Source organism: Bos javanicus, chromosome 3, assembly GCF_032452875.1.
Source record: "Bos javanicus breed banteng chromosome 3, ARS-OSU_banteng_1.0, whole genome shotgun sequence".
Classification (NCBI taxonomy): Eukaryota; Metazoa; Chordata; class Mammalia; order Artiodactyla; family Bovidae; genus Bos; species Bos javanicus.
In genome coordinates, this window is record NC_083870.1 from 80898328 (window position 1) to 80919719 (window position 21392).

General features: G+C 40.0%; 1 protein-coding gene across 2 annotated transcripts in view; it reads right to left on the minus strand.

The window, feature by feature from the left end:
- The window catches only part of RAVER2 (ribonucleoprotein, PTB binding 2), a 137350-nt gene that overhangs the window by 98015 nt on the left and 17943 nt on the right, over positions 1–21392 (minus strand). For both annotated transcript variants that reach the window (XM_061411726.1, XM_061411725.1), the window contains exon 2: positions 9915–9981. In XM_061411726.1, the coding sequence (XP_061267710.1) occupies positions 9915–9981 (67 nt within the window). The remainder of the gene's footprint in view (positions 1–9914; positions 9982–21392) is intronic.

Below are 21392 nucleotides of genomic sequence, written 5' to 3' on the forward strand. Positions count from 1 at the left end.
GTGGAAACTTCTGAAAGAGATGGGAATACCAGACCACCTGACCTGCCTCTTGAGAAACCTATATGCAGGTCAGGAAGCAACAGTTAGAACTGGACATGAAACAACAGACTGGTTCCAAATAGGAAAAGGAGTACGTCAAGGCTGTATATTGTCACCCTGCTTATTTAACTTATATGCAGAGTACATCATGAGAAACGCTGGACTGGAAGAAGCACAGGCTGGAATCAAGATTGCCAGGAGAAATATCAATAACCTCAGATATGCAGATGACGCCACCCTTATGGCAGAAAGTGAAGAGGAACTAAAAAGCTTCTTGATGAAAGTGAAAATGGAGAGTGAAAAAGTTGGCTTAAACTCAACATTCAGAAAACGAAGATCATGGCATCCGGTCCTATCACTTCATGGGAAATAGATGGGGAAACAGTGGCTGACTTTATTTTTGGGGGCTCCAAAATCACTGCAGATGGTGATTGCAGCCACAAAATTAAAAGACTCTTACTCCTTGGAAGGAAAGTTATGACCAACCTAGATGGCATATTCAAAAGCAGAGACATTACTTTGCCAACAAAGGTTCGTCTAGTCAAGGTATGGTTTTTCCTGTGGTCATGTATGGATGTGAGAGTTGGACTGTAAAGAAGGTTGAGTGCCGAAGAATTGATGCTTTTGAACTGTGGCGTTGGAGAAGACTCTTGAGAGTCCCTTGGACTGCAAGGGGATCCAACCAGTCCATTCTGAAGGAGATCAGCCCTGGGCTTTCTTTGGAAGGAATGATGCTAAAGCTGAAACTCCAGTACTTTGGCCACCTCATGCGAAGAGTTGACTCACTGGAAAAGACCCTGATGCTGGGAGGGATTGGGGGCAGGAGGAGAAGGGGATGACAGAGGATGAGATGGCTGGATGGCATCACTGACTTGATGGATGTGAGTCTGGGTGAACTCCGGGAGTTGATGATGGACAGGGAGGCCTGGCATGCTGCGATTCATGGGGTCGCAAAGAGTCGGACACGACTGAGCGACTGAACTGACTGACTGAACTGATGATTAGTGATATTGAACACCTCTCCATGAATCTGTTGCCCACCTGTATGCCTAATTTGGAAAAATGTCTCTTTAGATATCCTCTGCCAGGTTTTTAATTATATTATTCTTTTGCTATTGAGTTGTATGAGTTCTTTAGGTATTATGGATATTAGCTCCTTATCAGATATAATTTGCAAATATTTTCTCCCATCAAGTAGAGTGGTGGTGGTGGTGTGCTAGTCACTTAGTCATATCTGACTCTTTGTGACCCCATGGACTGCAGCATGCCAGATTCCCTGGCTTTCATCATCTCTCAGAGTTTGCTCAAACTCATGTCCACTGAGTCAGTGATGTTATCCAACCATCTCATCCTCTGTCATTCCCTTCTCCTCCTGCCTTCAATCTTTCCCAGCATCAGGGTCTTTTCCAATGAGTTGGCTCTTCACATCAGGTGGCCAAAGTATTAGAGCTTCAGCTTGATTCATCAGTCCTTCCAATGAATATTCAGGGTTGATTTCCTTTAAGATTCAGTAGTGTGGACAATGTTAATTCTTCCACTCCATGACCATGGAATACCTTCTGTTATTTGTCACTTCTTCAGTATCTTTCATAAGTGTCTTATTAAGTGATCTTTTTTTGATCTTTTTTCTTTCAGCAAAGAAAGATGTTGCCCCATGGTCTTCTCATTTGTATTGTTTCCAATAAATATGTAGTCATATTTCTATTTGTCCATCTAAATGTAACATGTCCTTGGTGGGGACAGCTGTTTTTAAGATTTTCTCTTTATCACTAATTACAAGTAAGTTGATTACAAATGTACCTTATTGTAGGTTTTTCACGTTTTATGCTTAAGGTTGGTTAAGCTTTGAGGATCTCTGGGTTCTGGCCAAATCTGGAAAATTTTCAGCTAGTAATTCTTTAACTGTCTTTTCTGTATTACTTTCTCTCTCATATGGAGACTCCATTACTCCAATATTAGGGCTTTGAAGTTGGCCATAGTTCATGGATAACTTTGTTCATGTTTTACAGTTCTTTTTTCCTGTTTCATTTTGGCTGTTTCCATGTATTCACATTCACTGATCTGTTCCTCTGCAATGTCTACTCTGCTGTGAATCCCATCTACCCATCCCGTTTTTCATCCCAGAAATTGTAGTTTGCATTTCTAAAAGTGTGAATTAAGTATATTTAACATCTTCCATCCTCTATTTAATATGTTCAATTTTTACTATAAATTCTTGTACATATGAAACACAGTTATAAACTGTTTTAATATATCTATTTCAATTCCAGGTCAGTTTTGATTGATTTCTCATTATGGGCTGTACTTTTCTGCTTCTTTGCCATACCTGGTCATTTTTAATTGGATACCAGACACTAAATTTCTACCTTGTTGGGTACTGGATGTTTTTATATTCAAGCAAATATTCTTGAGGTTTTTTTCTGGGTCGTGTTTAAGTTATCGGGAATGAGCTTGATCCTTACAGGTCTCACTTTAAAATTTTTAGCATTGTTAGTCTAGAGTTAATTTTCTCCACTTGAAACAAAACATTTTTGAATACTCCTGATCAACCATGAATCATGATGTCTATCATCCTAGCTGGTAGGAATAGCACCATTCCTGGCTAAAAGTGAGCTGTAAAGCCTTTGTCAATATTTTTAACATTAAAGTTGAACATAACTTACAAACCCAGTAATTCACTTGTGGAGAAACCACTGCAATGTCTATCAAAAGAAAGTAAAAGCATACTCATTGCAGTATTTTTTGAAATGCTGGAAAAGTTAAAGCTTCCTAAATGCCTGTTAGTAATGAACAGATTTATCAGTGGTGATAAATTCACAGGACAGAATAATATGTAGTAGTTTAAATCAATGAACTAAAGCTATATGTACAATGCCACATCTGGTCATTTAGTTGCTAAATGAAAAATACAGGAGAATACCATTTATGTTGTTTAAAAAACACCAAGTACAACACTGTTAACTTTACATATAGTAGAATTTCAGACATTAGTTGGGATGCTTTGATAAGAAACCACTTCACAATTTCAAAGACTTAACAAAACAGAAGGGTTTCTCCTCCTTGTTCATCATGCATATCCCATGCTGAAAGGAAGGAAGGAGGCTTTGCTCATAGCCACTCTAGGACTGTTTAAAGAGGACATACAACCTTCCTCAATCACTTTAGCAAGTTGCGCGGTGAGCAGTCAATCACATGCCAGCTCTGAAATCTTCTACCTGGAGGGGATACATGTCACTTTCACTGCACTTCATTCATCGAAAGCCAAATCACATGTCCACTGGTAACTTCAAAGAGAGACAGGGAAGCACTATTTACCCTATGACAGGAACAAAAAGAATCTGCGAACAGCTCTAATAACTACCACAATGGAATGGCACCGATGGAAATTGTGCACCAAATTTTTTAGTGCTTGCCCTTTGGCAAGGAGGGATGGTGGGAATGGAGTCAGAGAGAAGTAAAAACTTGATTTCATTTTTAACTGTAGTGTTCTTTTCTATATTTCTAAGTCACAAAAAGCAAATGCAGAATTTCTTATCATACTATCAGAGGTATTCACTTAATAGTACTACATTAGGGATCTAGCATCTATATAATATTTTAATGACAAAAATACTTCAAAGTCTTTTTAAATTGAAGTATAATCAACACATTAAAATTAGTTTCAAGTATCTAACATAATAGGGTTCCCCCATGGCTCAAAGGTAAAGAATTCATCTGCAATGCAAGAGCTACAGGGTCAAACCCTGGGGCAGAGCACAGCAACCCACTCCAGTATTCTTGCTTGGAGAATCCCATGGACAGAGGAGCCTGGTGGGCTACAGTCTATAGGGTTGCAAAGAGTCTCCTGCATCTCCTGCATTGAAAGCAGGAACTCCTGCATTGCTTTAGGGTAGCCCCAATGCAGGGGACACAGGTTCAATCCCTGCTTGGGGAATTAAGATCCCACATGCTTTGGGGCAACCAAGCACTGGGATGCCATGCACTGCAACTAGAGAAGACTCCATGTGCTGTAACTAGAGAAAGCCTACAGAGCAGTGAAGATCCAGTGCAGCCAGGAAAAAAAACCAAAAACCTGCGAATTTGGGAGTCAGTATCACGACTTAGAGACTAAATACCCACCTCCCCCCCACACACACATTTGATGGTTATATCATCCTTCAGACATTTCTTTACTTTTTTGTCATCTCAAAGAGATGTTTTTAAATATTTACATATCATATGTACACAGAGAAAATAATCTAATTTAGGTTTTTAATCTCAGATATAACACATGCAGAAAAATTAAACAATTTTCCCAATTTGTATAACTAAAGGTCAAATTACATAATTTATTCACTAAATCCAATAATATATTCTTAAAAATGAACAATACTAAGCAAATTCAAAACATTCATTAAAATGTTATAACATTAGGACATTCATTATAAAACTTCATAAAGCTCTGGCAATATTATATATATTTTTAAAAAACCTACAAAAATTCCATTTTTTGCCTAAGTTTTTATTGAGGTATAGTTGGAGAAGACTCTTGAGAGTCCCTTGGACTGCAAAGAGATCCAACCAGTCCATTCTGAAGGAGATCAACCCTGGGATTTCTTTGAAAGGTATGATGCTAAAGCTGAAACTCCAGTACTTTGGCCACCTCATGTGAAGAGCTGACTCATTGGAAAAGACTCTGATGCTGGGAGGGATTGGGGGCAGGAGGAGAAGGGGCTGACAGAGGATGAGATGGCTGGATGGCATCACTGACTCAATGGACGTGAGTCTGAGTGAACTCTGGGAGTTGGTGAGGGACAGGGAGGCCTGGAGTGCTGCGATTCATGGGGTCGCAAAGAGTTGGACACGACTGAGCGATTGAACTGAACTGATAGTTGATTTACAATATTGTATCATTTTAGGTGTATGTCAGTGATTCAAATGTTCACAGATTATATTCCATTTAAATTATTATAAAATATTGGCTACTTCCCTGTGCCGCACAATGTACCTTTACAGCTTATTTTATGTGTAATAGTTTGTACCTCTTAATCCTCTACCCTTATCTTGCCCTTCCCTGTTTCCTCTCCACACTGGTAACTACTAGTTTGTTCTCAATATCTGTGAGTCTGTTTCTGCTTTGTCATATTCGTTTGTTTTAGTTTTAGATTCCACATATAAGCAATAACATACAGTATTTATCTTTCTCTGTCTGACTATTTCACTAAGCACAAGACCCTGCAGGTCTATCCATGTTGCTGCAAAAGGCAAAATTTCATTTTTTCCTTTATGGCTGAATGGTATTGCATTGTGTGTGTGTATATACATATGTGTGTGTGTGTGTATACCACCTCTTCTTTATCTATTCATCTGTTGATGGATGCTTAGGTTGCCTCATACTTGGCTACTGTAAATAGCACTGATACGAACATTGGGGTGCATGTACCTTTTTGAATTAGTGTTTTCACTTATTTAGCCAGGAGTGGAGTTGCTAATCATACGGTGGCTCAATTTTTCATTCTATGAGGAACCTCCACACTGTTTTCCAGAGGCTGCACCAATTTACATTGGTATAAATCCAAATCCCCAACATTGTATGAGAGTGCCTTTTCATCATATTTCTGATGTTTGTTTTTGGGTTTTTTTTTTTTTAAATAATAGTCATATTGATAAGTGTGAGGTGATATTTCATTGTGATGTTGATTTGTAGTTCTCTGAAGATTAGCAATGCTAAGCATCTTTTCACTTGCCTCTTGGCCACCTATATGTCTCCCTTGGAAAAATGTCTATTCAGGTCTTCTGCTCATTTTAATTGGATTGTTTAGTTTTTTTGATATTGAGTTGTATGAGCTGTTCATATATTTTGAATATTAACCACCTATCAGTCATACCATTTGCAAATATTTCTCCCATTTGGTAGGTTGTCTTTTCATTTTATCAATGGTTCCCTCACTATGCAAAAGCTTTTAAGTTTAATTAGGTCCCATTTGTTTATTTTTGCTTTTGCTTCCTTTGCTTTAGGAGGGATAGCCAAAAAAAATACTGCTATGGGATTTATATCAAAGAATGTTCTGCCTATGTTGTCTTCTAGGATCTTATGGTTTCCAGTCTTACATTTAGATTTTTAATCCATTTTGAGTTTAGTTCTTTATATGGTATGAGAAAATGCTCTAATTTCATTCTTTTACAAGAACTGTTCAGTTTTCTGAGCATCATTTCTTGAAGAGACTGTATCAAATTCATTGATGAGTTTTTGGTGGCATCTTTAGAAATCTCTATGTATAACATGTGTCATCTGTTTTACTTTTCCCTTTCTAATTTGGGTTTTTCTTCTTTTTATTGTCTGACTGCTGTGGCTAAGACTTCCAATACCATGTTGGACAAAAGTGGCAATACTGGGCATCCTTGCCTTGGTCTTGATCTTAGAGGAAATGCTTTCAGCTTTTCACCACTAAATATGATGTTAGCCATGGCTTATCAGATGGCCTTTATTATTTTGAAGTCTGTTCCCTCTTTGTTGAGGGTTTTACCCACTTTGTTGAGAGTTTTAACCATAAATGGATGCTGAATTTTGTTAAAAGCTTTTTCTGCATATTTAGATGGTCACGATTTTTATTCCTCAATTTAATATATTTATCATATTAATTTGCAGATTTTGAACTATGCTTGCATCCCCAAAATAAGCCCTGCTTGCTTATGGTATATGATCTTTTCAGTGTATTGCTGCTTTCAGTTTGCTGATATTTTGTTGAGGATTTTTACATCCATGTTCATCAGTCATACTGTCTTGTACTTTTCAATTTTTGTGGTATCTTTGGTTTTGTTATCAGGGTGATGCTGGCCTTGTAGAATAAGTTCAGAAATATTCATTCCTCTATAATTTTTTTTCAGTAGTTTGAGAAGGATACATGTTAACTCTTCTCCAAACATTTAATAAAAAATACCTGTGAACCCATCCAAACTGGTGCTTTGGATTCTACTTGTGTGTAAAACTGTGAAAGTGAAAGTTTCTCAGTCATGTCCAACTCTCTGTGGCCCCATGGACTATACAGTATACTGCATAGTCCATGGAATTCTCCAGGCCAGAATATTGGAGTGGATAGCCTTTCCCTTCTCCAGGGATTTTCCAAACCCAGGGATCGAACCCAGGTCTCCTGTATTGTAGGTAGATTCTTCACTAGCTGAGCCACAAGGGAAGCCCATAAAACTTTCAATCTCTCCATCAAATCTGAATGAAAGTCTTTCTTGCTATAGTATTCTTGGTTGTAGGTTCTTCCCTTTCATCACTTTAAATATATTGTGCCACTCCCTTCTTGCCTGCATAGTTTCTGTGGAAAAGTCAGCTGATTGCCTTACAGGAGTTTCCTTGTATATAACTTACTACTTTTCCCTTGCTGCTTTTTATACTGTCTTTATCTTTATTTTTTGCCATTTTAATTACAAAGTGTCTTGCTGTGGTCCTCTTTGGGTTGGCCCTGTTTGACACTCTCTGTGCTTCCTGTACCTGAATGTTTGTTTTCTTTCTCAGGTTAGGGAAGCTTTTCAATTATTATGTCTTCAAATATGTTCTCTGCCTCTTTCTCTCTCTTCTCCTTTTGGGATCTCTATAATGTTAGTGTGCCTGATGTTGCCTCTGAGGTCTTTAAAACTGTCCTCATTTCTTTTTATTCTTTTTTCTGTTAAGCATCAGTAATTTCCACTCCTGTCTTCCAGCTCATTGATTCATTCCTCTTATCATTTAATTTACTTTTGATCCCTTCTGGCGTAGTAGAAGGAATCCACCATCCTGCTATTCTTTATTTCAGTTACTGCATTATCTCTGTTTGGTTCTTTTTATAAATTTTCTGATCCTTTGTTAAAAACATCTAACTTCTTACTCTGTATAACCTATCTTCTCCCAAGTTCTCTGATCATCTTTACAATCACTACCTTGATTTCTCAAGGAGACTGCCTATCTCCACTTCACATAGCTCTTACTGGAGTTTTATTCTCGCTTGTTCTTTTGGAACAGGCTCTTTTGGCACTTCATTTTGTCTAATTTGCTGTTTTTTTCCCTACATATCTGGTAGGGTGGTTACACCCTGACTTGGGAGGAGTGGCCTTTTGTAGGAGACGTCCTATGTGTACTGACAGTGCACTCCTGTCTGGCCGCCAGAGCTATACGCCCTAGGGGTGCCCCCTATGTGAGCTGCATGCAACCTTCTGTTGTGGCAGGCTGACCACTGCAGAAGTCTGGTAGGTGTGGCTACCTGGTCCAGCCGGTTGCCAGGCCCTGCATTGTGAAGAAGCTGCTGACGATGGTTGGTGGGACCATGTCACAAGCTGAGGAGCCAGTGCTGGCTCTCTCATGGGCAAAGATGAGTTCTGGGAAAGAGGTGGTTGCAGGACCAGGGTTCCTGATTTAGTTTTGGACTGCTGGTGGAGGGGCTGCTTCCTGACATGGCTGGCTGTAGGTTCTGGGGTGTCCAAAAGCTGGTGCTGTTCCACTGCCTGGATTCTTGGGCAACTGGGTAAGTAGTCCAAGAGCTGGTGTTGGCCTGCTGATGGGCGGAGCTGGGACCCAGGGTGTCCCAGGGCTGGTGCCAGCTCATCGGCAGACAAAGATAGGCATCACCCTCTCCCCCAACCAGGTTTTTCAGCTGCAGTGCCCTGGGAGTTCCAAATCTGGTGTCAACCCACTGGTGGATGGTGCTGGATCCTGCATGCTAAGGGGCACAAGGTGTCCCAGAACTGATATTGGCCTGGTGGTGGGCAGAGCCAGGGTGTGAGGGGTCCTGGGGCTGATATCATCCTGTTGTGTATTGGTTAAATTCTGACAGGGCAGGCTGCAGTGATGTGGCCCTGAGGCTGATGTAGGCCTGCCTGCTGGTGGACAGGATTGGGATCCAGAGACTCCCAGGACTGGTGCTGGCCCACCAGTAGGTAAAGCTGGGTTCTGGGGTTTGTGCTGGCCAACTGGTAGACAGAGTTGTGTCCTGGGGTCTCTGGCTACAGGGCCCAAGGGGTCCCAGAGCTAGTGATGGCTCACTGGTGGATGGAGTCATGTCCCAGGATCTTCAATTGAAGGGCCCTGAGTATCCTTGAGCTGGTTTTAGTCCATCGGTGTGTGGGGCTGGTTCCCAATACAATTGGCTCTGGAGTCCTAGGTGTCCTAAAGCTTGTATTGACTTCCTGGTAGGTGGGGCTGGATTCTAGGGAACCTGGTTGAGGGGTCCAAGGTGTCTCAGAGCTGATGCTAGACTGCTGGTGATGGGCTAGGTCCTGCCATGGCAGGCTATGGGGCTGCGGTGGGCTTGGGGCTGGTGTCTGCCCACTGGTGAATAAGGCTGGTTGAGAGGCTACAGCCAGCCCACCGGTGGGCAGAGCCAGAGCCCAAGGGGGTCCTTCCCACTGGTGGCTGGCTGCAGGGCCCCAGGGGTCCCAGGGCTACTGGTATGTAGAACTGGGTCCTGGTTGCTCTGGTGGACAGGGCCTGGCGTCAGGATGGCTGACACCAGGGTGGCTCAAGGGGGCTTAAGGCAACCTGCCTATTGATTAGGGAGGCTGTGTTCCTACCCTGTTAGTTCCTTGGCCTGATGCATCCCAGCAGTGGTCCAGAAAGGTTGGTGAGCAGGGCCAGGTCAGACACTAATAACCTAGATGGAGGATTCTAAAGTGGTTCTTGCCAGCACCAGTGTCCATATGGTAGAATGAACTCCCTAAAGCTGCATTAATTTATGTGACTAAAATTTAGAATAATTATATTACCTTCAGAAAATAAATTATGTAACATGTATATGATTTAATGTTTAAGAAATTCAGAGATTAGTTTAAGAATAAAAAGACACTTAGCTTTTTTGCTCTATAATGGCAACATGCAGAATTAAAATAAAATCAGGTGCTTAGAACAGAATTCTTACCTGTTCGCTTATTTCTGTCCACATAACAGTATTTTAATTCATAGTCTTGTAATAAATCATGAACTTCCTGAAAGAGACAAAACATGAACTCAATGAACACACGAGTGCAGTTGGTGGATAATCCACCTGTATTAGCCTACCACCACTACCATCACCATTCCCCACGTAAAAGTCTTCTGTGGTTCTCTATCCCTCATTTAAATAAAGGCATTCAAGGCCCACCAGACCTGGCACCAACTTACCTCTTCAAATGTATCTCCCAACATACTCCTACATATGCCCACATTCCTGCTCAGATGAACACCTCCTCTCTCAAGAGTATACCATGTACAATCTTCATTCTGAATTTATGCTGACACCTTGAACTTCCATGGGGCAAACAACTACTACAGATCCCAAATTCACCTGGAATCACATGCATCCTTTGAAATCCCAGCTCAAATATTTTTCTATGAAGATTTTTTTTCTAATTCTTTCCCACAGTACATCACCTCTATGCTAACATTGGTCATACTTTATGCCTCTCTTACAGAAATGTTAAACATTTCTATTTGGGTACTACAAACTGAGTTTTTAACGAGTATTACACTTGTAGAGGGCTTCCTTGGTAGCTCAGGAATCTGCCTGCAATGCAGGAGACCCTGGTTCAAATCAAAGGGGACTCAAAGGGGAACTTTGAGTCAGGAAGGTCCCCTGGAGAAGGGATAGGCTCCACACTCCAGTATTCTTGGGTTTCCCGAGTAGCTCAGATGGTAAAGTATCCACCTGCAATGTGAGAGACCTGGGTTCAATCACTGGGTTGAGAAGATCCCCTGGAGGAGGGCATGACAAACCACTTCAGTATTCTTGCCTGGAGAATCCCCCTAGTGGGCTACAGTCCATGGGGTCACAGAGTCAGACACAACTGAGTGACTAAGCACACACATATCTGTAGATGGTAATACCAATATAAAGAATAAATAAACATAAAATAAAACCTAACTTAGAGATCCCTGGAAATGAAGCAATAACCCTCAAGTTATAGTATGCAGCCCAATTTCTTTCCCCTCAGTTCCCCAAGATGTTTAAACTGGTTTTCTGGTTTGTTCAGCTTGTATTACTCGTCCATTCTGAATTCTTAAATTCTGATATCATAACTTCCATCCACCTGGGAAAATACACTATATTTTGTCTATTTCTCTAATCAGATGAAGTTGCTCAGTCGTGTCTGACTCTTTGCGACCCCCTGGCCTGTAGCCCACCAGGCTCCTCTGTCCATGGGATTTTCCAGACCAGAATACTGGAGTGGGTTGCCATTTCCTTCTCCAGGGGATCTTCCCAACCCAGGGATCGAACCCAGGTCTCCTGCAGGCAGATGCTTTAACCTCTGAGCCACCAGGGAAGCCCAATTTCTCTAATACCTTCTATTAAATTGATACTACTTGAGTACAGGAACTATATTTTATCTGTATATTACCCATATTGCTTTGAATATACTAAGCACTCACATAAACATTAAAGTAAATATAATTTGCCATTCATTTGATATTAGGCCCTGAAAAGTTTACTCATAATATACAACAGATATCACTATTACTTTTTAAAGGAATTGAACTATCACATTACTGGACGTTTGGACCCAGATAGAGAGTGGTACAGCCAACCTGTTCTGAACTACAAACAAATACACTAGACAGACATAAGTGCTAGGGTGTTAAGTCTGTAACCTATCAATAATTAATTCAAGAATAATAATTCTTATTACTGCTATTTTTATACTTAACACTCACTCAGTTTTTACTAGGTACCAGAGCATTGAAGTCACCCTTTTATTAAAAACACAGGAAACCACAGAAGAGAGAAAATTCAAGCAACTTGCCAAAGTCTTACACTTAGTCAATTTCTGAGTGTAGATTCACCAACTGGTTAGGTTCCAGGGAACTGTACTCTTAACCGCTATGCTATACTGACTTATTCCTTCTAGGATTATCTAAAAATAGTACACTGCCACAGATAGTTAAAAGACCAATAGCTCTAGTGCCTTAATAAGGGATCAACTGGAAATGAAAAATAAATAAGAGGGTAGTTTCAAATTGAGAAACACTTTGTCTTTCAACCCAATGCAAGGGGGTGGGGAAACTGACCTAACAGGCATAGTATAAAACAAGCTGGGTGAAAAAAAGACAATCATCTTTTATATAAGAAAGATAAGAAAGGTAAAGTTGATAATTTAGTATTCTTTATTAGTCAATATTTTAAAATATATATACTTACCAATTGTGTAAAATACTGTTTGATGAATTATATGGTAATACGATCAATATATAGTTTATATATAACTATGATAAGTTTTGATCTTGTAAGCATCAACATCTTATTGGACTTAGAAAACAGCATAAGAAACTCACTAAGAAAACGTAACTCTCTCAATAGCATACCCTACACATCTTGCTAACAGGCTCATTGAATACTTTATATAGAAGGTGACACAGTTTTGTTTGAAGGCATCAAGTGTATGCTTTCAGTTGCACAAACTCTAATCTCTCATTTCACTAGTTAACAGCTGTCAAATGCCAAAGAAAACATGATACCGCTCTTCACTTTATCAAGTATCCAAAAACAATGACATGTTATATTACTCATTTAGCTGAGAGAACCACCTGAGAGAGATCTTAAGTTTTCAAGGATGCATTTTTGCAAGTTGAAAATTTTATTTTTAAAGTACCCATATTTCTAAGCACAGCTTTCCCATGTATCAGATGTGGAATACAAACTTCGCCAACTCAGAAAGTTTACAAAACTTCCTGCAAAGAAAAAAAGAATTATTTTTCCCCATGCCCTGGTTGCTCTGACCCAGGAAAAAGTAGGTCACTCCTCAATTTGAGCCTTGGCAAGTTGGCCAAATTAAAAACTTAAAACCTGAAAGAGAGTCCTGAACCATTTGCCAAAATCCGACTCTGATACACATCACACAAAACTGAAAGTACTAAGATCACGTCTCCCTCTTCTAATGTAGCTTTAGGATACTTCTATGAATTTACAAACTAACTTTAAGGAATGAAGTTGCACATTTGATGAAGACTCTTTGTCCTCTGACTAGCAATATCTGCTATACATTTCTTACAGTAGGATGAGCTCATTAAAACTGGTAACTGTTAGATAGCTTTAGTAATCTATTTCCAGACCAGACTCACCATCACTCCCTGGAACTGAAAAGTTTTCCACATATGAAGTGTTTTCTGGGAAGAGGTTCAATAACTTTCAGCTCAAAGCAGTCAAACAATAAACCCCCAAAAGTTAAACAACCATTGTTTCAGCTCATCTGGACCTCTTCTTGATTGAAAGCCAGCCTTAGTTTTAAATCTGAATCACATTGTCTTCTAAGCCCTTCATAGACTTTAAATCAGCTATATATATATATATATATATATATATAGAGAGAGAGAGAGAGAGAGAGAAAGACTATAAAAACAACTTTTCATATATTAAAACACTCTTCTTTAAAATTTCACTTTTTTTTTGGAATGAAAAAAATATTGGGATGGCCAAAAAGTTCATCTGTGTTTTTCTGTAAGATGGGACCCAAATGAACTTTTTGGTCAACCCAATATTTTTATTTATGTTCTTATAAAATGTAAAATGATTTGATAATACAAAAGGATTATCTGTAACATATAATATGAGGCATTATAATGAAATAAGCACCCAGGAGTTCAACAGCACACTTAACACTGTTCTATCCCACTATGTCTTCCTTCACTGACCCATCCCCCATAGCTAGAGTCCTCACACAGGTCTGTATTCCCTAACAATATATTCTGTTGGTTTGTTTCTGAGCTTTAATAAAAATGGTATTATGCTATTTTAATCTTCTGTGCCTTGTGTTTTATACTCAATATTATGTTTTTAAAATTCACTCACGATCCACATGGCTACTGCGCATTTATTCACTACTGAATATTCTGTGACTATTTATACTATGGAATATTTATTCCATTCTGTGACTTCAGTATGATTTACTGATCCACTTTTCTATCAATGAATACTTGATTTGTTTCCAGGCTGCTGTTGTTTTGCTACTTTTACATATATGTATTTACAATTACTATCACCTTCTTGTAAACTTTACATATCTCCTGGTGTTCATGGGCAAAAATTTCTGAAGGCATGAACGTCCTATATATACATCTTTATAAGAAAGTGCCAACTTCTCTATCAGAATGACTATTACAGTTTACATTCCCATCAATATATGAGAGTCCTTACAATGCTTGGTCTTAGAAGATACTTAAATTTTGTCAATTTAGTGGATATAAAGTCATACTTCCTTGTGCTCTTGATTTGCACTCCCTTGATTAATAAGGCAGGGCATTGTGATGGTTAGTTTTATATGTGAACTTGGCTAAAGAATCTAGTTATTAAACTCAATAATCTAGGTGTTGCTGTAAAGGTATTTTATAGATATGGTTAATATCTACAATCAGCTTACTCTAAAGTGAAGGAGATCCCCTTTAATAATATGGGTGGGCCCCGTCTAATCAACTGAAGACCTGAAGAGAAAAACGGGTATTCTGAAGAAGAAATCCTGCCTTAAGATTGTAGCATCAGGGCTCCCAAGGTGGACCAGAGGTTAAGAATCCATCTTCCAACCCAGGGGCTATAGGTTCTATCCTTGGTTAGGGAACTAAGACTGCACAGGCCATGGTGCAATTAAGCTCATGTGCTGCAACTACTGAGCCCACACACTCTAGATCCTGGGCCAAATTAGACAGAAGCCCATACACCACAAGGAAGATCCAATGCAGCCAAATAAATAAGACTGTAGCATCAACACCTGCCTGAGTTTCTAACCTGTTGGTATGCCTCACCGGATTTTAGATTAGGCCGCCCCCTCAATCAACCAATCAACTTGTCTATGTATGTCAGATCAGTTCAGTTGCTCAGTCAGGTCCAACTCTGCATCACCATGGACTGCAGCACCCCAGGCTTCCCTGTTCATCACCAACTACCAGAGCTTGCTCAAACTCATGTCCATCAAGTTGGTGATGCCATCCAACCATTTTATTCTCTGTCGTCCCCTTCTCCTCCTGCCTTCAATCTTTCCCAGCATCAGAGTCTTTTTCAATGAGTCAGTTCTTCGCATCAGCAGGCCAAAGTATTGGAGTTTCAGTTTCAGTATCAGTCCTTCCAATGAATACTCAGGACTGATTTTCTTTAGGATGGACTGGTTGGATCTCCTTGCTGTCCAAGGGACTCTCAAGAGTCTTCTCCAACACCACAGTTCAAAAGCATCAATTCTTAGGTACTCAGCTTTCTTCAACTTTCACATCCACACATGACTACTGGAAAAACCGCAGCTTTGACTAGACAGACCTCTGTCCACAAAGTAATGTCTCTGCTTTTAAATATGTTGTCTAGGTTGCTCATAGCTTTTCTTCCAAGGAGCAAGCGTCTTTTAATTTCATGGCTGCAGTCACCATCTGCAGTGATTTTGGAGCCCAAGAAAATAAAGTCTCTCACTGTTTCCATTATTTCCCCATCTATTTGCTATGAAGTGATGGGACCAGATGCCATGATCTTAGTTTTTTGAATGCTGAGTTTTAAGCCAACTTTTTCACTCTCCTCTTTCACTTTCATCAAGAGGCTTTTTAGTTCTTCACTTTCTGCCATAAGGGTGGTGTCACCTGCATATCTGAGGTTATTGATAATTCTCTGGGCAATCTTGATTCCAACTTGTGCTTCATCCAGCCCAGCATTTTGTATGATGTACTCTGCATATAAATTAAATAAGCAGGGTGACAATATTCAGCTTTGACTTATTCCTTTCCCAATTTGGAACCAGTATTTTGTTCCATGTCCAGTTCTAACTGTTGCTTCTTGATCTGCATATAGGTTTCTCAGGAGGCAGGTAAGGTGGTCTGGTATTCCCATCTCTTGAAGAATTTTCCACAGTTTGTTGTGATCCACACAGTCCAAGGCTTCAGCATAGTCAATAAAGCAAAAGTAGATGTTTTTCTGGAACTCTCTTGCTTTTTCGATGATCCAACGGATGTTGGCAATTTGATCTCTGGTTCCTCTGCCTTTTCTAAATCCTTGAACATCTGGCAATTTGATCTCTGGTTCCTTTGCCTTTTCTAAATTCTTGAACATCTGGAAGTTCATGGTTCATGTACTGTTGAAGCCTGGCTTGGAGAATTTTGAGCATTACTTTGCCAGCATGTGAGATGAGTAAAATTGTGCAGTAGTTTTAACATTCTTTGGAATTGTCTTTCTTTGGGATTGGAATGAAAACACCTTTTCTAGTCCTGTGGCCACTGCTGAGCTTTCCAAATTTGCTGGCATACTACATTTTGCTGGCATATTTGCTCATGTATGTATATAAATACAAATTAATATAAATATTATATATAATTTACTGTTTCCCAAAAGTTGTAAAATGCTTTATTCACTTAGTTTTTAGTCCGTTAGAGTTAGCTACATTATTCCAGCCATAAAGTGATTCTGGTATTGCCGTTAATCTCATAGGGAAATTTTTAAATATTTTACCATTGAATATGATTCTTTTTGGTTTCTGGAGATATTCTTTAAGTTTGGGAATCTTCTATTCCTATTTGCTATGAGTTTTTATTATGAATGGATATTAAATGTTATCAGTAGTTTTTTCTATATCTATTGCAATGACTTAAATCCTATCTTCATGCCAGGGGTCACCAAATTTTATTTCCACCTCAGATGTCTCTCCGAGGAGCCACACCTATGTATGCCATTGCTTGCTTAGAACTACCTTTGGATGTTCAGTTCAGTCACTCAGTCGTGTCCGACTCTTCGTGACCCCATGAACTGCAGCATGCCAGGCCTCCCTGTCCATCACCAACTCCTGGAGTTCACTCAGACTCACGTCCATCGAGTCAGTGATGCCATCCAGCCATCTCATCCTCTGTCGTCCCCTTCTCCTCCTGCCCCCAATCCCTCCCAGCATCAGAGTCTTTTCCAATGAGTCAACTATTCTCATGACGTGGCCAAAGTACTAGAGTTTCAGCTTCAGCATCATTCCCTGCAAAGAAATGCCAGGGCTGATCTCCTTCAGAATGGACTGGTTGGATCTCCTTGCAGTCCAAGGGACTCTCAAGAGTCTTCTCCAACACCACAGTTCAAAAGCATCAATTCTTCGGTGCTCAGCTTTATTCACAGTCCAACTCTCACATCCATACATGACCACAGGAAAAACCATAGCCTTGACTAGACAGACCTTTGTTGGCAAAGTGATATCTTTGCTTTTGAATATGCTATCTAGGTTGGACATAACTTTCCTTCCAAGAAGTAAGCGTCTTTTAATTTCATGGCTGCAGTCACCATCTGCAGTGATTTTGGAGCCCAAGAAAACAAAGTCTGACACTGTTTCCACTGTTTCCCCATCTATTTCCCATGAAGTGAAAGGACTGGATGCCATGATCTTCATTTTCTGAATGCTGAGTTTTAAGCCAACTTTTTCATTCTCCTCTTTAACTTTCATCAAGAGGCTTTTTAGTTCCTCTTCACTTTCTGCCATAAGGGTGGTGTCATCTGCATATCTGAGGTTATTGATATTTCTCTGGGCAATCTTGATTCCAGCTTGTGTTTCTTCCAGTCCAGCGTTTCTCATGATGTACTCTGCATAGAAGTTAAATAAGCAGGGTGACAATATACAGCCTTGACGTACTCCTTTTCCTATTTGGAACCAGTCTGTTGTTCCATGTCCAGTTCTAACTGTTGCTTCCTGACCTGCATACAAATTTCTCAAGAGGCAGGTCAGGTGGTCTGGTATTCCCATCTCTTTCAGAATTCTCCAAAGTTTATTGTGATCCGCACAGTCAAAGGCTTTGGCATAGTCAATAAAGCAGAACTAGATGTTTTTCTGGAACTCTCTTGCTTTTTCCATGATCCAGCAGATGTTGGCAATTTGATCTCTGGTTCCTCTGCCTTTTCTAAAACCAGCTTGAACATCAGGAAGTTCACGGTCCTTTGAATGTTACACACCTGATAATACTTTTTTTTGGCCCAACACAAGGCCATATACGTTTCATGATATTGGGTGAGTAAACTGTGAAAGAAAGTGAAGTTGCTCAGTTGTGTCTGACTCTTTGCGACCCCATGGACTGTAGCCTACCAGGCTCTTCCATCCATGGGATTTTCCAGGCAAGAATACTGGAGTGGATTGCCATTTCCTTCTCCAGGAGATCTTCCTGACCCAGGGATTGAACCCAGGTCTCCAGTACTGTAGGCAGACACTTTACTGTCTAAGCCACCAGGAAAGTCACCTTGACTGAGTAAATGTGGTGTCAATTTAACTCAGCTAAATTTTTAACAGCTTTCAATGCAGCTGTTTTGCTGGAAAGTTCATTTGAATACCAAGTTTTTGCCAGAGGAACATTTTGACATGGCCTAAAAAGATTAGTAAACTTTCAATTTTTTATTAGCAGTATAATAATAATAATAATTTACTGAATATTTACTTTATCCCAGGCTTTTTACTGAAATAATCTTGTTTAACCATAACAACCCCTTGGTCTGGATTTTTAAGTTGGATATTATTATGGAGTTTATAGCCAAGGTTACTAAGGCCTAAGAAGGAACTTGTACAGACAATATATAATCAATCTGGGATTCAAACACAATTTGACATACTTTAGACCAAACACACTGAATTATTCTAAATCTTAAGTATCAGTGATACAAAAATAAAATCTATGAACTGTTCATTTCCATCACATTTCTAACGCTTACTATATCACTAACCTCCTAACCTTAGAGCAGAGATCAGGGTTAAGAACAACGTTTGGGAGATAAAAGCAACAATTTTACTTTTTGACAGCTAGATGTCTGAATGGAGAAGGCGATGGCACCCCACTCTGGTACTCTTGCCTGGAAAATCCCATGGATGGAGGAAGGCTGCAGTCCATGGGGTCGCTAGGAGTCGGACATGACTGAGCGACTTCACTTTCACTTTTCACTTTCATGCATTGGAGAAGGAAATGGCAGCCCACTCCAGTGTTCTTGCCTGGAGAATCCCAGGGACGGGGGAGCCTGGTGGGCTGCTATCTATGGGGTCGCATAGAGTCGGACACAACTGAAGCGACTTAGCAGCAGCAGACGTCTGAATGCATCACTCTCTTGTTTAAATATTTCAATAGACTCTCATTTTCTTTAAAATAAAATTCAAATTCTCTTAAATAGCTTTCAATCATCTGGTCCTGCTTCATGTGCTAGCCTTAAATTGAATCACTACCCTTCTCAAACTCTGCGTATTGCTATGGATATTCCTCACCCCTCTCTTTAGCTCCTTTCCCCTAGTTTATTTCTCTCCCCCTGGGTTTCAACTTTAATGAATTTCTCTAAGAAGCCTTTCTGACTCTCTCAAGTGTGGAGTAGATATCCTTCTTCTGTGCCCCCACAGCATTTTTTACTTTTCCCATCACAACACTCACAGCACCCATCATCTGTATTTTAACTGCTTATATACCTGAATCTTCCTTAGATTGCAGGCTTAGTAAAGAGCAAATACCATGCATCTGACCTTGTTCGTAAAAAGGTCTCCAACGTCTAGCAAAAAGCAGACTTTGAATATTTAAATGCATATTTGTTTCTACATATCATCTTGATCAACTCCAATACAGCATTCTTTTCTGAGATTATTTTACAATCTAAACATAAACCAATATATTGAAAGTGCTCAAAAATTACTCTTTATACCAACCTAATACATAGCTCACTTCTTTGAAAGAAAATATTTGATCCACCTCCTAAAGCAATGAAAATAAAAACAAAAATAAACAAAAGGGACCTAATTAAACTTAAAAGCTCTTGCACAGCAAAGGAAATCATGAACAAGATGAAAAGACAATCCTCAGGATGAGAGAAAATATTTGCAAATGAAGCAACAAAGGACTAGTCTCCAAAAGACACAAACACCCCATGCAGCTCAGTATCAGAAAAACAACCCAGTCAAAAACAGGCAGAAGACCTCAACTGACACCTCTCCAAAGAAGACACATAGATGAAAAGCTGCTCAACATCACTAATTATCAGGGACATGTAAATCAAAACTACAATGAGGTTATCAATTCACACCAGTCAGAACAGCTATTAGCAAAAAATCCACGAACAATAAGTGCTGGAGAGGATGTGGAGAAAAGGGAACCCTCTTACACTGCCAGTGGGAATGTAAGCTGATATAGCCACTGTGGAGAACAGTTTGGAGGTTCCTTGAAAAGCTAAACACAGCACTACCGTATGACCCAGCAATCCCACTACTGGGCATATACCCTGAGAAAATCATAATTCAAAAGGACACATGCACCCCGATGTTCACTGCCGCACTAGTCACAACAGGCAGGACAAGGAATCAACCTAAATGTCCAATGACAGATGAATAGATAAATAAGGTGTGGTACATATATACAACGGAATATTGAGTGTGTGTTAGTCGCTCAGTTGTGTCCAACTCTGCAACCCCATGGACTGTAGTCCCCCAGGCATCTCTGACCATGGAATTTTCCAGGCAAGAATACTGGAGTGGGTTGCCATTCCCTTCACCAGGGGATCTTCCCAACCCAGGGATCAAATCCAGGTCTCCTGTATTGCAGATTCTTTACTGTCTGAGTCATTACTCAGTCACTAAAAGGAACAAAATAGGGTCATTTGTAAAGACATGGATGAGCCTAGAGTCTGTCATATAGAGTGAAGTCAGAAAAACAAATACTGTGTTTTAATGCATATGTGTGGAATATAGAAAAATGGTACAGATGAACCTATTTCCAAGCCAGGAATAGAGACCCAGATATATGGACATAAGGGAAAGAGTGGGGGTGGGACGAATTGGGAGATTGAGATTGACATATATATACTACCACCTAGTTGGAAGCTGCTATAAAGCTCAGAAAGCTCAGTTAGATGCACCTGAGGCAGCGGCTGGGTGGGGGGCACTGGAAGGGAAGTCCAAGAGGGGATATAGGTATGCATATGGCTGATTTACTTGAGCGTGCAACAAAAACTAACACAACATTGTAAAGCAGTTGTATTCCATTTAAAAAAAGTTCTGAGCAAAAAGAAAAAATAAAGTGCTCAAAAAATTACTCTCTTTACACTAATCTAATACATAACTTACTTCTTTAAAAGAAAATATTAACATACCTCAAATTAATTAATATTATATGTCTAGCAATAAGAGGCAGAGAAGGCAATGGCACCCCACTCCAGTACTCTTGCCTGGAAAATCCCATGGACGGAGGAGCCTGGTAGGCTGCAGTCCATGGGGTCGCTAGGAGTCGGACACAACTGAGTGACTTCATGTTCACTTTTCACTTTCATGCATTGGAGAAGGAAATGGCAACCCACTCCAGTATTCTTGCCTTGAGAATCCCAGGGTTGGGGGAGCCTGGTGGGCTGCCATCTATGGGGTCGCAGAGAGTTGGACACGACTGTAGCGACTTAGCAGCAGCAGCAGCAATAAGAGGTTCTCCA